The 14,472-nt window shown below is 26.3% G+C and overlaps 1 protein-coding gene across 7 annotated transcripts; it reads right to left on the bottom strand.

The window, feature by feature from the left end:
* Window positions 1–890: 890 nt before the first annotated feature.
* Window positions 891–13,788, bottom strand: LOC112602748 (UDP-N-acetylglucosamine--peptide N-acetylglucosaminyltransferase 110 kDa subunit-like). Of its 7 annotated transcripts, none has more exons than XM_025351006.1 (9): window positions 13,518–13,788; window positions 9,648–9,746; window positions 9,291–9,460; window positions 8,973–9,055; window positions 6,881–7,016; window positions 6,789–6,807; window positions 4,596–5,742; window positions 2,287–3,258; window positions 892–2,037 (listed from the first exon to the last, which is right to left on the bottom strand). In XM_025351006.1, exons 4-9 carry the CDS (start codon window positions 9,050–9,052, stop codon window positions 948–950), a joined length of 3,444 nt encoding a protein of 1,147 aa, XP_025206791.1. In that variant the 5' UTR covers window positions 9,053–9,055; window positions 9,291–9,460; window positions 9,648–9,746; window positions 13,518–13,788; the 3' UTR covers window positions 892–947. The 7 variants fall into 7 exon arrangements, with proteins under 7 accessions (XP_025206781.1, XP_025206828.1, XP_025206791.1 ...); XM_025351015.1 differs by having other exon boundaries at window positions 9,291–9,413; XM_025350996.1 differs by lacking the exon at window positions 9,291–9,460 and having other exon boundaries at window positions 891–2,037.
* Window positions 13,789–14,472: the final 684 nt, after the last annotated feature.

The following is a 14,472-nucleotide window of genomic DNA, read 5'->3' as shown; positions in this document are numbered from 1 at the left end:
TTGAGAATCAAGTAGTTGAATCAATACAAATAGTTTTATTTTACAGACCCTATAAACTTAAACCTGCATTCATAAACTAACACAATCGAACACGATATAACAACGTAAATATCGCGATTTAAAATTTGACTGCCGACTATACCATTAATGTATAGCTTAATGAGATTCTCAACATTCTTGCATTTAGTTAAACTACTTTTATTAGATCAATGGTTACATACAGTGAAATCTGAGCATAAAAACCGGCGAGAGCAAACTCTTCATTTTTGAAAAGATCATGAGAAGAATTTTCAAACCTGTGAAAGACAGCATAACTAATGATTAGAGAATTAAGGTAAAACGAGGAGTTAAAATCACTTTGTCAAACACTGAATATTGGTGAAGCAATCAAAAATAAGAGACTTCAATAGGCAGGGCACACGCTTGGAGAAGCCAAAATCTATTACCCATACAGTACTAGAGAAGAATCCAATAGGTAAAAGATTCATTGAAAGACAGAGGATGAGGTGAGAAAATGTAGTAAAGAATGATGTAGAAGAACTAGGAGAAAGAGAGAAACAGATTGAAAAGCACAAATAACTGGGATGGATGGAAACTAGATGTATAATGAGACGGTCCTAGAGAGGTGGCTAACATCTCCTCCAAAATAAAAAATAATTAAATAAATTTACTGAGTGAGAAATAAATAATGAGTAAATAATCTGTAAATCATTAAACTTATTAATATTTACTATCTAGTTTTTAATAAATAAATTATACTTAATATACTTTTACTTTTACTAGTCTGAAAATATAAAATGTTACACATTATGTGTACAACTTATAAATTAAATAAATAAAAACAATTTAAGTTTTAAAATTAAAACTACTAATATTTACAATAAAAAAAATAAAAAAAAAATTGAACTTTTAAACATTTTAAATAGCAGATTTTTTCATTTTCATTTCTACATATCCAATTCATGTATAGACAAATAGTTATTCCACATACTTTTTAAAATTAAAATAATTTCTTTTGCATAGGTATTTATATCAAACACATCACTTTGCATTTTAAGTTCCCAAATATTTCTTTTAATATTTTCCAAGACTTGTTTGTTTAACCCCAATTGTATTGCAATTTCAATATAATTTCCTTCATTTTGAGCAATAGTATTTGTAATCCCTAAAGAAGTCAATTGTGAAGCTGTTACACGAGATGCATATGTTTCTCCAGGTAATGTTACTACTGGAACTCCTGCCCATAATGCATCCAAACAAGCCATGTGTCCATTATATAAACGTGTATCCAAATAAATATCGGCCAACTGGATTCGATTCAAATGTTGATATTTAGGAATAAAGTCAGCAAAAATTATACGTGATGAATCAAAATTTAAGTCATCAGCAAATTTCTTTAAGTTATTTTCAGCAGCATCATTCAAATGTAGAAGCCATAGTACAGAATTAGGAACATTATTTAAAATAGTGAGCCATGTACGAAAAGTAAATGGGTCTATTTTATATAGCTTACTGAAATTACAAAATACAACAACATTTTCTGGTAAGTTGAACCGTGATTTAGAGTAAGATATTACAGATGTTGAGGGTTCTTCATCAATACAAATGGTTTCAGCTGATTCCATTTCATTAAAACTGTTTCCATTAAGATAAATGTTTTTATGTGAAATATCATTTGTAGTATCTACGACTTTGAGTTGACGTAAATTAGAAAACTTCTGTTTATGATCGCCAATAAAAATAGTTTGATTGATATAAGCCAATTTTTCAGTATATAAATTTTGAAGTTCAGAAGGAGAACATACTCTATCTGTAATTAAGTAATCCATAAATGATGCACCACTAGTATTAGGATAACCAAACCATGAAACTTGAACTGGAGCCGGTCTTAAAGCAAATATTTCAGGTTTAGAACCTTTTGAATAACCACACATGTCAACCAATACATGGATTGCATCATTATTTATAATTTTAGCAGCATCATTTACTTTAAGGTGTGACAAATCTTTATACTTAAAGTTACTTAAGAGATTCAACCTGAAATTTAAAAAAAATATTTTAAACAGTAATAATGAATGACTGATTAAATGTTATTAAATAGTTTAATGGCAAAGTAATATACATAATTTATTATTACACAATAAATGTTTTGAATAAATTAGTTTATTTTTAATTATAAAGTAAAGGTTACCGATTTTAAGAGATCTGAACTACATGATAATAAAATTCTTTAGTTATTATAATTTTAAAATCATTTTAGTAATATAATTTAAATCAAATATTTACCAGGATGGAATATTATCATTTGCAGATATAGAATAACAAATGACAAATATTTGGTCGTCATTTAACCGGGATAAGAATTCCATAATCGTTGTTATTGGGTATTTATTAAAGTTGGTTGATACAAAACCAATCCTTAGATTTCCAGCTGTAAATTTTATAGATGTAGGATAAATAAACTGTTGAGGTTCTTCAATTGATTTTTTCAATTTCTCAACACAATGTTGAGCATACTTAGTAGCAATTTTTTTTTGTACTTCAAACGATAGCGGTAACAACAATGAATCATGAGGTAATAAGGACAAAACTTGATCATCTTCAAGTTCCTGGTTAACTATTTCTTTTAACTTAGCCATATGTGAATCATAATCTGACCAATCACAAACTTTTTGTAAACATTGTACTAAATTACAATATACTTCTGGAAAATCTGGTTTTAGTTTTAACACAGTTTCATAAGCCCGAATCGCATCGATGAAATTATCACTATCTTTATGTATAGAACCCACCTTAATAAAAGCTTCTAAACACTGCGAATCAAGTTGGATTGCTGTATAAAGATAACTTAATGCTTTTTTACTCATGTTTAACTCAGTACATATAATACCCATACGTACATAAATTTCAACAAATGTATTGTCATATGCCAAAGCTTTCTCATAATGAAAAAGAGCATCATTAAGATTTCCAATTTCTTTGTGCAAAATATTTGCTAAATTCATATGTACATCAAAAGCATCAGATTCATCAATTTGAAGAATTCTTTTATAAATATCAACAATATCATCAAACTGGCCTAATTTTTGTTTTAGAAGTGACATATTAATCAAAGCATTTAAATGGTCTGGTTGAAGTTGAAGGGCCATTTTATAATATTTTAAAGCCTTTTCGTAAAGATCATATTTTTCATAAATTATTGCGCTATCACAGTAAGCATGGGCAAAGTTTGGTTTCAATTCAATAGCTTTCCTATACCTGTTAAAAATAAAAATTATGATAAAATTAATAATTATGCTTAATTATGTTAAATAAATGCATTTTAAAAGGATAATAAATAATAATAATATAGGATGTTTTAAAAATAACGCTGGATTTAAAACTGCTATAGATCAAATTTATTTATGTAAAACTAACAGAAAAACATCATTCTCTTTAGAAGAGATTGAGGTTTAAACATGGAAAAAATATCGGGTATATGTCATCAAATTTGTAGAGAGCAATTTCTTCTTTAAAATCCAGCAAATTGTGTGGTTCAAGTAAACTTGTAACTTAGTGAATCCCCAAAGGAAAAAATCACACAGTTTCAAAACACAAGATCGAAGTGAGTAGGTTTGGTCGCCATGCACTTACTTGATAGGGCAATACGTGATCAGACGATGAAGAATTTCATGGACTGAGTGATCACATATAAGGCAAGATAGGAGAGGGTATATGCCTGATATTTTTCATGTTAAAACCTCAATCTCATCTGAATAGAATGATATGTTTTTTGTTGTTATTTTTATATAAATAAATTTGAATAATAGTTGTTGTAAGTCAGGCATTCTTTTAGAGACATCCTATAAAAGTTAATTAAACCAAGTAATATGTTAAAGAAATTAATAACAAAGAAGATAATACTAATTGACATATTTCAAATACAATATCTTATACTGAATTATAAAATTAAATAAAACAGTAATACTCAATTAATAATCAACAATCAAAGCAAAGCACTAGCCACTAATTATATGTATACATGCAAATATAAACACTTGACACATCAAATATTGTAAAATATGTAAAATAAAATCAATTTATAATTATTTGCATACACAAATGTATCACCTGATAATTATTTATTTAAATAATAAATATAAGTAAAACAATAAAAATTATTTTTATTTAATTACTTCTAAATTGTAAATAAACATGAAAAATATTTGATTGTGTTAATTTCATAACTGAGGGGGCTCTTTCAAATTTTAAATATGCTTAAAACATTAAATCATGTAAAAAAATAAAAATAAAAAATGAGGAGGGTGAATACTTACTGATAATAAGCAAATAAATATGAAGATAAGAAAGGCAAAATTTTATACTAAATAAATATGAAGTTTTTAACAAGTTGAGAATAAAAACCAACAGAAGGGATAAGATATATTTATAAGCTAATAACTAAAATAAATAAAAATTATTTTTATGTAAAATTTATAGTAGAACTCATCTATAAATTAAATTGTTTAAACTTAAGTTTACCAAGATATCATAGATGATCAGTATATTACTAGATAAAAATTTATTTATTGACTATTATGTTGATTAATAATTACCTCATTAAAGCCAAATCAAATTGACCCAGATTATGCATAGTAAGTCCAACTTTCCAATGACCATGCGCATTCTCAGGATTAAAATACACAGCAGTAGTAAATGCATTTCTTGCATTTTCTAGATCAAATCTATCCAAATATAAATCGCCCAATGAAATGCAAATATCTGATGCATTTTTATATTTATTTAACTTTTGGTTTACTGCAAAAAGATATTTATACAGATCTTCTCTTTGTGAATTCAATTCAATACATTTTTCAAAATACTTTTCAGCTTCTTGAAAATTTTCTAGATTATGAAAGTAAACCAAAGCCAATTCTAAATTAATATCTAAATTATCAGGTTGAAGTTTTAAACATTTTTTGTAGGTTTCAACAGATAATAACATGTTATCTTGATAACAATATGTAACTGCTAAGTATCTTAAAGCAGAGATATTATCTGGATCCAATTCAATAGCTTTTTCAAATGACGTAATTGCTTTCGAGTACTCTGTTACTTTGAGATACGCTAATCCTAAATTAACTAAAGTATTTTTTAAATTAGAATTTACTTCTAAAGCTTTATGATAATTTAAAATAGCTTTGTCAAATTTATCAGTCTTAAAATATACGTCTCCTAAATTACATAAAGTTTCTTGAAATTCTGGCGCACTTTTCTGGGCAATTTTAAATTGCTGTTTAGCATTTTTGTTTTTATTTATGGATAGCAGAAATTTTCCATACTTGTTTCTTACAGTATATGAATCTGGTTTTAAATTTAAAATTTGGATATAAACATATTCAGCAGATTTTATATCATTTGTTTTAAATAATGCTTCAGCATAATTAATCCAACCATTATTATAAAAAGGTTTCTTAAAAATAGCTTCAGATAAGTAATATTTTGCTAAATCATATTGAGATTGTTTCCAATAATTAGATGCAATGTTATTCAACACTTCAAAAGAATTTGGATTCAAAGTTTTAGCTAATTTCAAGAAACTAATAGACTTTTCATAGTTTCTACTTTTAAAAAATGATTCAGCCATTAGAATTATAACATTTAAATCATCAGGTTTATGCTGAAGTATTTCTTCACATATTTGTTGAGTTTTGTTAAAATTTCCATTTTTATTTTCTAATTTTGCTGATTTTAGAAGATTATCTAAATAAATAAATAAATAAATAAAGTAAATATATATACATATATAAGTGTATTTAAAAACATTTAACTATTTAATATTAGGTTATTTCTGTAATAAATATATTAATATAATAGCAGTTAAATTTAAATAGTTTCATTCTATGACAAAATGTGACAGAACCAAAGCTAAAATAGATTACCCTAATCCATAGATTTGTGGAAAGATTAAAACTATACTTTGTCCATCAAGACAACACACTGATTTTGTGCATAATAACTAAGCACTTGTTGAGGTCTCATTTTCATTTTCAAGTTACCTAACCAGTCAAAATTCTTTTGTTCAGACAGAGGACATTGTCATTCTTCTAATATTCTAAAATTGTGTAGCTCTTTTAATTTTAATTCCAGAAATCTAATAGATAGTTAAAATATTAACTGTAATCAAAAATAATATAAAAAAAGTAAAAAAAAGATGAGAATAATGAATACATTATACTTTTTATAAATGATGAATTTAAATTACATAATAATATTATATGAAATTCTTTTAAATCTTTATAAATTGTGTTATTAGCTTAATCAGTATGTTTAATAAAATCCAATCAAGGTCATGCTAAGAGAAGGGGGCAAGTGTACTAAAATGGATGCCAAATTAAGAGAACAGTACACTCGCATACATTATCTTCATATTACAAACGTTCAACATAATAAATCTATGTTTAGTAGAACCAATTTTTTGGGTATTACTTTTATATTATTATATAAATATATCAAAAGTAATATTTTAATTATTAAGCATAATATGAGTATAGTAAAATATTACAAATTAGAAATGCTCATAGTATCTAACTTAATAAATATAATTTGAAAAAAGACAATTGCTTTTAAATAGATAATGTTCTAACCTTTTGCTTTTATAATAAATAAATTCACTCTATTATAAAATCAAACAACACAAAATAGGTTCTACTAAACAATAATTTGTTAGACCAATGCAGGTTTTCTTGATGGACAGAGTATAGCATAGAAATTTATAATATTGATAATTATTTTTGCGAAAAACTTACCAAGGTGTTCATCATACATCTAAAAAAAAAAAACAATAAATTATTAAAATATAATCTTAAAAATGTTGAATTTTATTGCTATTAATTCTTACCTCTAAAGCTTTATAAAGCAGTGTTAATGAATCTCCACACAACTTTATCGAACTGGCTTTTCCAAAGGTGGTTTGTGCCAAATCTTTAACTTTTTTAAATCCTAATACTTCAAATTCCTCGGAGATTTTTTTGAATCTTAAAAAAACAAAAACATTTTATTATAAAATAAATTGGTAATAATTGAATGAGGAAACATGTAATATTAGTGTTACAATACTAAATTTGGAAGTAATAATAAATCATTATATTCCAAAATGATTATGACTACATTAAACTTTTGAAGCACATTTTTTATGCACTCAATAAGTTAAAACATGTTTCTTATGACCCTAACAACATTTTAGCAAACCTTCTCTTCACTGTCGTCTTTTAGAGTTCTTCCCTTTAAGCATTTTATTTAGAATGTTTAAAACAAAGATATTTTTCCATCAGTTAGAAAAATCTTCTCTATCATTCTTATTTTCATGTCATCTCATAAATAATCATCAGCCAATATCCATTTTACATCACATTATTAAATAATTTTAACGTATTGTCTACAATACAATTGAGCTCTTAAGCTTCATCATTTTCTTATCCCACAACAGCATGAATTCTATTCTGGAAAAATAACCATTACCTATAATGTGTCTCTTTTTCTTTTATCTTTGATTGCTTTAGCTAAGATTCACAAGATGCTGTAATTTTCACTAATTTTTTTAAGTTTTTGACTTTATTCATCAAAATCTAATCAATAAATTTAACCGTTTTAGAATTAGTGATCTTCTACTATCTTGGTTCTGCTTATACCTTTTGAACTAGAGGCAATTTGTCAAATTAAGTTGGTGCCTTATCAAGCCTAGTTGATTTCACTTCTGGGGTCTCACAAAGTATACTTGAATGCGCTCTTCTTTTTACTATGTGTCAATTCTATTTCAAGTTACCTTAAGAAAACTCAATTCTTTCTATATACTGATGATTTAAAAATTTAGCATAAATTTCTCTTATGTTGCTTTTAGAATTGTTTTAAACTTAACATACAACTCAGATATTAGCCTTTACCTACATATTCTTTCGCTGTCCTCTCATTGGGAAATATTGAATATCAGATTATTTTATGCTCTTCTCAATAATTTAATTAATACATCTAACCTCTACCATATTACATTTTAAGTTTTTTTCACATAGAAATGAAACTCCATTTTACATTCTTACGGTAAAAATCATCCAATGAATAGAATATTTAGGAAGGCCAATTAAGTATGACCTTTGCTTTCCCCTTTTTGTTGTAATACTTTATTCATCTATATATTATTGATTTTATATTGTATCTACTCTATCATCTCATCATTTTATTCTTTCAACTTGTACTATACTTTAGTTATATTTTATTCAAATTGTTTATGCTGATTGGCATTTATTCCAATAATAAAAAAAAAAAAAAGAAAAATTTAATTCCAATTCAAAAATATGTAAAATATACACCAACACATTTGAACAAGAGTTAAAATATGTTAATTATGAAAAAAAAAAAATTACCATAAATTCATAATACTACAAACAAATGTTTATATTATCTAGCTTTATTTTGAATGATAACTGGAAATTATGCTAACTTGTATAAGTCCATAGCCCTAGCGATTACACACAAGTTTACTAATAGGTACCAAATTTAATATGGTTTTAAATGTGTACTGTTATATTATAATATAAAATATAGTAGGTAAGTACTAGATAATAATTAATGAGTAATAACAGCTCTTATAGGATAGCTAAAAAATATAACAATGAAAAGAGAGAGATAATTCCTAACTTCTTTTCCTCTGGCAGTAGTATAGTATGAAAGTAAAACATTTGAACATTATTTAACTAATAAAATACATTTTAAATTTTCATTTCATTAAAAAGTAAATTATAGTAAATGATTAAAATCTAGTATATTTAATAGTATATGGTATTATATCCAAATCATATAAATATAAATCGAGAATTCATAATTTGTATAAGACTTAAATAAATACTTGTGAATCATATTTTTAACAGATAAAAGTATTTAGATTTAAAAAAAGGAAATCTAGAACCTAATACACAATAATATTGGTAATTATTTACTTTATAGGATCATTTTCTGACAAGATATCTGTTAAAACAGATATTGGTGCTTCACAGTCTGAATGTTTTGAACAAAACATATGCTGTAAATAATATAAACATTATAATTAACATAATTAGTTTTACTAGCTTATCAAAAATTATAAAATAAAATTAACTTTGTCTTTATCAAAACCTTACAGTAATTTATTTCAAAAGTGAAATTTTTAGACAACTACCTTATTTAATATTTAAAAAAACTCCTATGTATGCTAATATAAAATAGCAAATGTATGTACAACAGCTCACATTTATCCTTATTAATTTACTGTTACTCACTTGTAATATTAAGACAACAAATGTGGATGTGGTATTCTCTTAATTATAAACATATAAACAAAATTTGTAATTTATGATATTTCATATTTCATAATAAAGAATGTCATGCCAGCATCTGAAAACCTCAATATTGTTACACATCACAATGGGAATTTTGAAGAACACATAATCTGTAAGGGAATCTACTTTTCATTACAATATCTAACAATAAAAGCTTATCAATTCAGTAATTAAAGACTTCAAAAATCCCAAATCTCAAAATAGGATTTTATTCATTAACATAATATCATTATCGTATGTTAGTACAAAAATCCCAGAAATATACCCATGTAATTAATTTATTAATACATTACTTACAGATGGTAATGTATTCATAGTTCAAACACGAGTGAATTTTTAAATAAAAATAGTTTTTAATGATCCACATAAACTTATGATTAGGCTTTTGACAATAAACTGCAAATAAATAAAATACTTGTTTTAATAATTGTATTACAGTAAATACAATTAATACATAATATCTTTATATTATGATTTACACTAATAAACAACAAATAATTTTAATAAGATATGTACATAACTATTTAATAGTGATCATTAAGGACAATCTAAAAATATTGTCTGTCCAGACTACATTCTTTGACAATACTTTCATGTTATCATTTGTAAAAATAAAAGATGTAGCAGAGCTTTAGAAACTAAAATTTCCAAACATTTTTTAATAGATAGGTAATAAAAATTGCACTAAAATTTAAAATGACTGATATATTTTAAAACTTAACATTTAAATAACTAATACAATTTACTTTTTGAACAATAATAAAAAAAGTTAACATTAAATTTACTGTTTTAAATGATTTATTCTATACTAGAAAATCTTAAAATATAAAAATAATCAAAGCAGTCTTTTAAATAAATTTCAATGTGTTCTATAATTTAAAATTACTTTTTTTAAATGAATACTTGAATTTTACTTTTAATATTGGTATTATTTTTCATTCATATTTTCTTTTTTTTTTATTTATATATTTAAGTAATTTACAATCTATACAACATTATGTACAATGAGCAAATTTGATAGTTAATGTAATATAAAGTAACAGAATTTAACATTTGTGGGTAGGCACTCAGCAGCACCACCCGTGAACATTTTAAATGTCGTTTTTTTTTTATTATATTAGTAGGTCTTTAGGCTACTGTCTTTTGAGTCTTCTGTGTACATTGCCAGGAAATGAGGTGGAAGAAAGTTGCTTTATTAATGGATTACTGTGAAAGTATAAGTTGGAGTGAAATTTAAAGTAATGTACTTTTGCTAATTGATTAAGTGTAGGAATTTTTAGGTCTTTATGAAGATTATTGTTTGTGAAATACTAAGGAAATATTATTAATCGTAGGCAGATAGATTGAAAAGCTTGAAGCTTGTTAGTGTTAGAGGGCTTTGCGGAGCTCCATAACTGGATACCATATGTCCAAGCAAGTCAAATTATTAATTTGTATATAGTAAGTTTATTGGAAAGGGAAAGTTTGGATTCTAAGAGTGGTCTAAGGATATGAAGTCTAGAGTTAACAGTTTTAAGTTTAAGTTTAATGTGTGGGCTCCAGGTTAAGCAATTGTCCAGAGTTAGCCCAAGGTATTTAACTTTATTTACCTTAGGAATTGTTATATTGTTTAATGTAACAGGTGGAGAATCGAGATTACGTAATAAAAAAGTTACTTGAACAGATTTAGCTTCGTTTATTTTGATTTTCCATCTGTTTGCCCACAAGCAAACATTTAAATGGTTTTGGATCATTTCACTGGGTGTGACATAGCTTTCGTAGGGGGGCAGTTATTAGCGTGTGATCAGCGTATATACCTAAAGATGTATAAAATGTCTTGGGTATGTCATGAGTGAAAATCGAGTAAAGGAATGAGACGATGTCGCTTCCTTATGGGACTCCAGCTCTAATAATGTAACGGGTTGAGTAGGTATTGTTTAGGCGAACAGTAAAAAAACGATTTCACAGATATGATTTTATCAAGAGGAAAAGAGGGGTGAGTAAGAACTTTTTAAGTTTGTACATTAGTCCGTCGTGCCAAACCCAATCAAAGGCTTGGGAACTGTTTTTTTCCAGGGAGCTGGATATGATATCGACTGTTCTGTGTAATTGGTGCAATCTAGAATGTTTTGATCTGAATCTGAATTCAGTGTGTGGAATTATGTTTTTTGAAGAAGCAAAATGAATGAGTCTTTTTAAAAGAATTTTCTCAAAAATTTTAGAAAAGGTTGGGAGAAGACTTTTGGGTCTGTAAGAGGCAGGATCTTGTGGTGGTTTATTGGGCTTAGGTATTAGAATAACGACCGAGTATTTCCAAGTGTTAGGAATGTATGATAGTCTGAAAATGGCGTTGAATATTTGTGATAAAAAAATATAATTTTTTTGAGAAGGTTCTTTGTAATAACATTATTACATTACTAAGATTACTACAAGATATCAAACAAGAAAGTTAACTTTCTATTAAGTAGATAAAATTAATATTGACTTACCAAAAAACAAAAGGCTCTTAATCAATAATATTAATTAGATACATACTAGAATTTTCTACTTGACAAAGTATTATTTTACACCTTTATAGAACTTAAAAACAGTATACAATTTATATTTACTTCAACAAATAATAAATATTAAATTTTGATAAAATATATGATAAAAATGTTTGAAATAAAATTAGCTTAAACCAAGACATTCTAGTTTTTAAATCTTAGGAATAAACAAATTACATAACAGTCAATCAGTAGACAGCAGAATACTATGATATGATAGAGCAATATGATGCAGATATCGGCATTTTCTGTCTTTGTCAATGCACGTTTTTATATAGTATAAAGACACGTATTGACGTATAAAACTATTTGGCATTAAAAACATGACGAAGTTAAGCACCTATCAATGTTTAAAAGTGATTCAATATACAAATCACATCTTATAAAATTTTAAGATAGTTAAATTACCAATAGCCCCGTGAATCATCATTTGAAAATAATATATGTGCAATGATAATTATTTCTGTCTTAATTATTTGTTAGTTATTTTATACACTACTATTAACAAGTTATATTTCTGAATACTCTGAACTTTAAATGTTATACACTTATCGAAAAAAATATAGAAAATATTTAAAAAAAATACTAAAAATGTAGGTTTAACAATAATACTTTTAGGCTATAGTCTGTAACATTGATGTTTTATATATATCAATATTAAAGGTTGAGGTATGAATGTATGATAAAGGTATAATCATAAGATAGTAACGTTTTTGTGGTGGTAGTATTTACAATTTAATTATGTAGCCAGTCATTATTTTACTCTAAGTTAGTGGGTGGTGGTGAACGGTGGTAACTAATTTTTATACTTTGCACCACTAAATTAAATACAAGTCAGCACCAGTAGATCACATAGGCAATTATTAATATTTACATTTTAAAGAGTAATGAACATTTTAAATTTTTAGTATTTTACATGTTCTATTACCCTGTTATTTCGTCTTTTCTATATTATTCTATTATCACTTGTGCTTATTGTAAACCTTAAATTACAGATTGTACAATTCTCTTGTTTAAAAATAAAAAAAAAGTATTTTACATAGTTATAATTCAGTTAAAAATGAAAATATCAATTAAAGCCTAAGATGTGATTTCCAAGTTATTAATGATGGCTTTCAGTTTAATTATAGGTTAATTGACTATAATATAAAAGCTAATAGCATAAAATGGATTCTACTGAACACAAATTTACTATATTGAGTGTTAGTAAGACAAATACAACATATTTGGGCATGACATCAACTTGAAAATAAATTCAAAATCAACAAAAATTTACCAAAATAACTGGTTTTGTTAATGACAATATATTAACATACCATGTCTATAATATTGTATGACCAATGTATACAACTCATATAGTAGTCAAGATAAAACTAAAGAATATAAGAATATCTACATACTTACACATCAAAAAATCACTAATTAGTAATGTCTATCTAGTTGAAAACAACATTTAAGTGTTGTATTATTGTTTATTGTCTTATATAATTTAGTTTTCGATCCTGGAGCGACGCAATCATAATATGTAGTTTTAAGTACTTTACGTTTATGGTTAAAATTGTAGATTTAACGACAATCTTACAAGGTATTAATTTAATAAAATAAAACAACTTATGATAATAATAAAAGCGTTCATACTTACAAGATATATCTGTTTACAAGTATAATAATAGTAGTATTCAGCAGGCAGCAGCAACAAGAACGCAAGGCACAAAAATACAGATTGTATTAAAGATATTCCAATTCTAGACGTAAAAAACAAATTATAGTTTCAGACTCACGTACCCCGCCAAACCACTATAATTTATTTCAAACGTTAAATAATTAATAAATATTTAATCCCACTAATCCCAGCGAAGTAAACAAACTTTCACAGCTATAGACCAAATTAGACATGGAAAATTCATCAATAATAAAATGATAAGGATGTTTGTTATTTTGTTCTATAGAATATACATATATATCGTATACTATTATTTGGTGTACCGCGCACCGATAACGCCGTGCTGATACAAATAATCAATAAACAATGAACCAACGCCATTGGCCCGTGAGCCGGGTGTTCCGCCTATAAACATGATTTAAAATAACATATACATGCATATTGCATAGAAACATGAACCGGCACAATGTTTATGTCGGTTATGAGTGTTATGACTTATGAAATATGAGTTATGACTCCGTCTGCTGTGACTGTCACGTCTAGTCCTAACTCCAATCTCTGAGGGCGGTACGAAGTATGAACACTATGAACCTTGTCACATGCCTCTCTGAACAGTCCGAACGTCAGTATTTTACTCTTTTATGAGTAACTTTTGTTTTTTTTTACTTTTTTGGTTACGACTTGCGTACTGGCGCGGATTGTGTTGAGATTAGTCATTACTTCATTAGATATTATCTTTAATCGTGATTCCCTGTCAGGCCTTAGCCAGTGCCGCCTGCTTTGAAAACGAGATTACTATTCAGATTCAGATTAGCTACCTGCTGGTTTTAAATTTTTTAAACAGAGCAGAATCACATAATATAGCCAATAATAAGTACGACAAAAAAATAAAATAATTCATGATAATGTCTGTGGTAGTATAGCTTTCTAAGTT

The sequence above is a fragment of the Melanaphis sacchari genome, unplaced genomic scaffold, assembly GCF_002803265.2.
Source record: "Melanaphis sacchari strain LSU unplaced genomic scaffold, SCAv2.0 Contig105_pilon_pilon, whole genome shotgun sequence".
Lineage (NCBI taxonomy): Eukaryota > Metazoa > Arthropoda > Insecta > Hemiptera > Aphididae > Melanaphis > Melanaphis sacchari.
The sequence above is the reverse complement of the archived record's forward strand: the minus strand, read 5'-3'. Positions and strand labels throughout refer to the sequence as shown.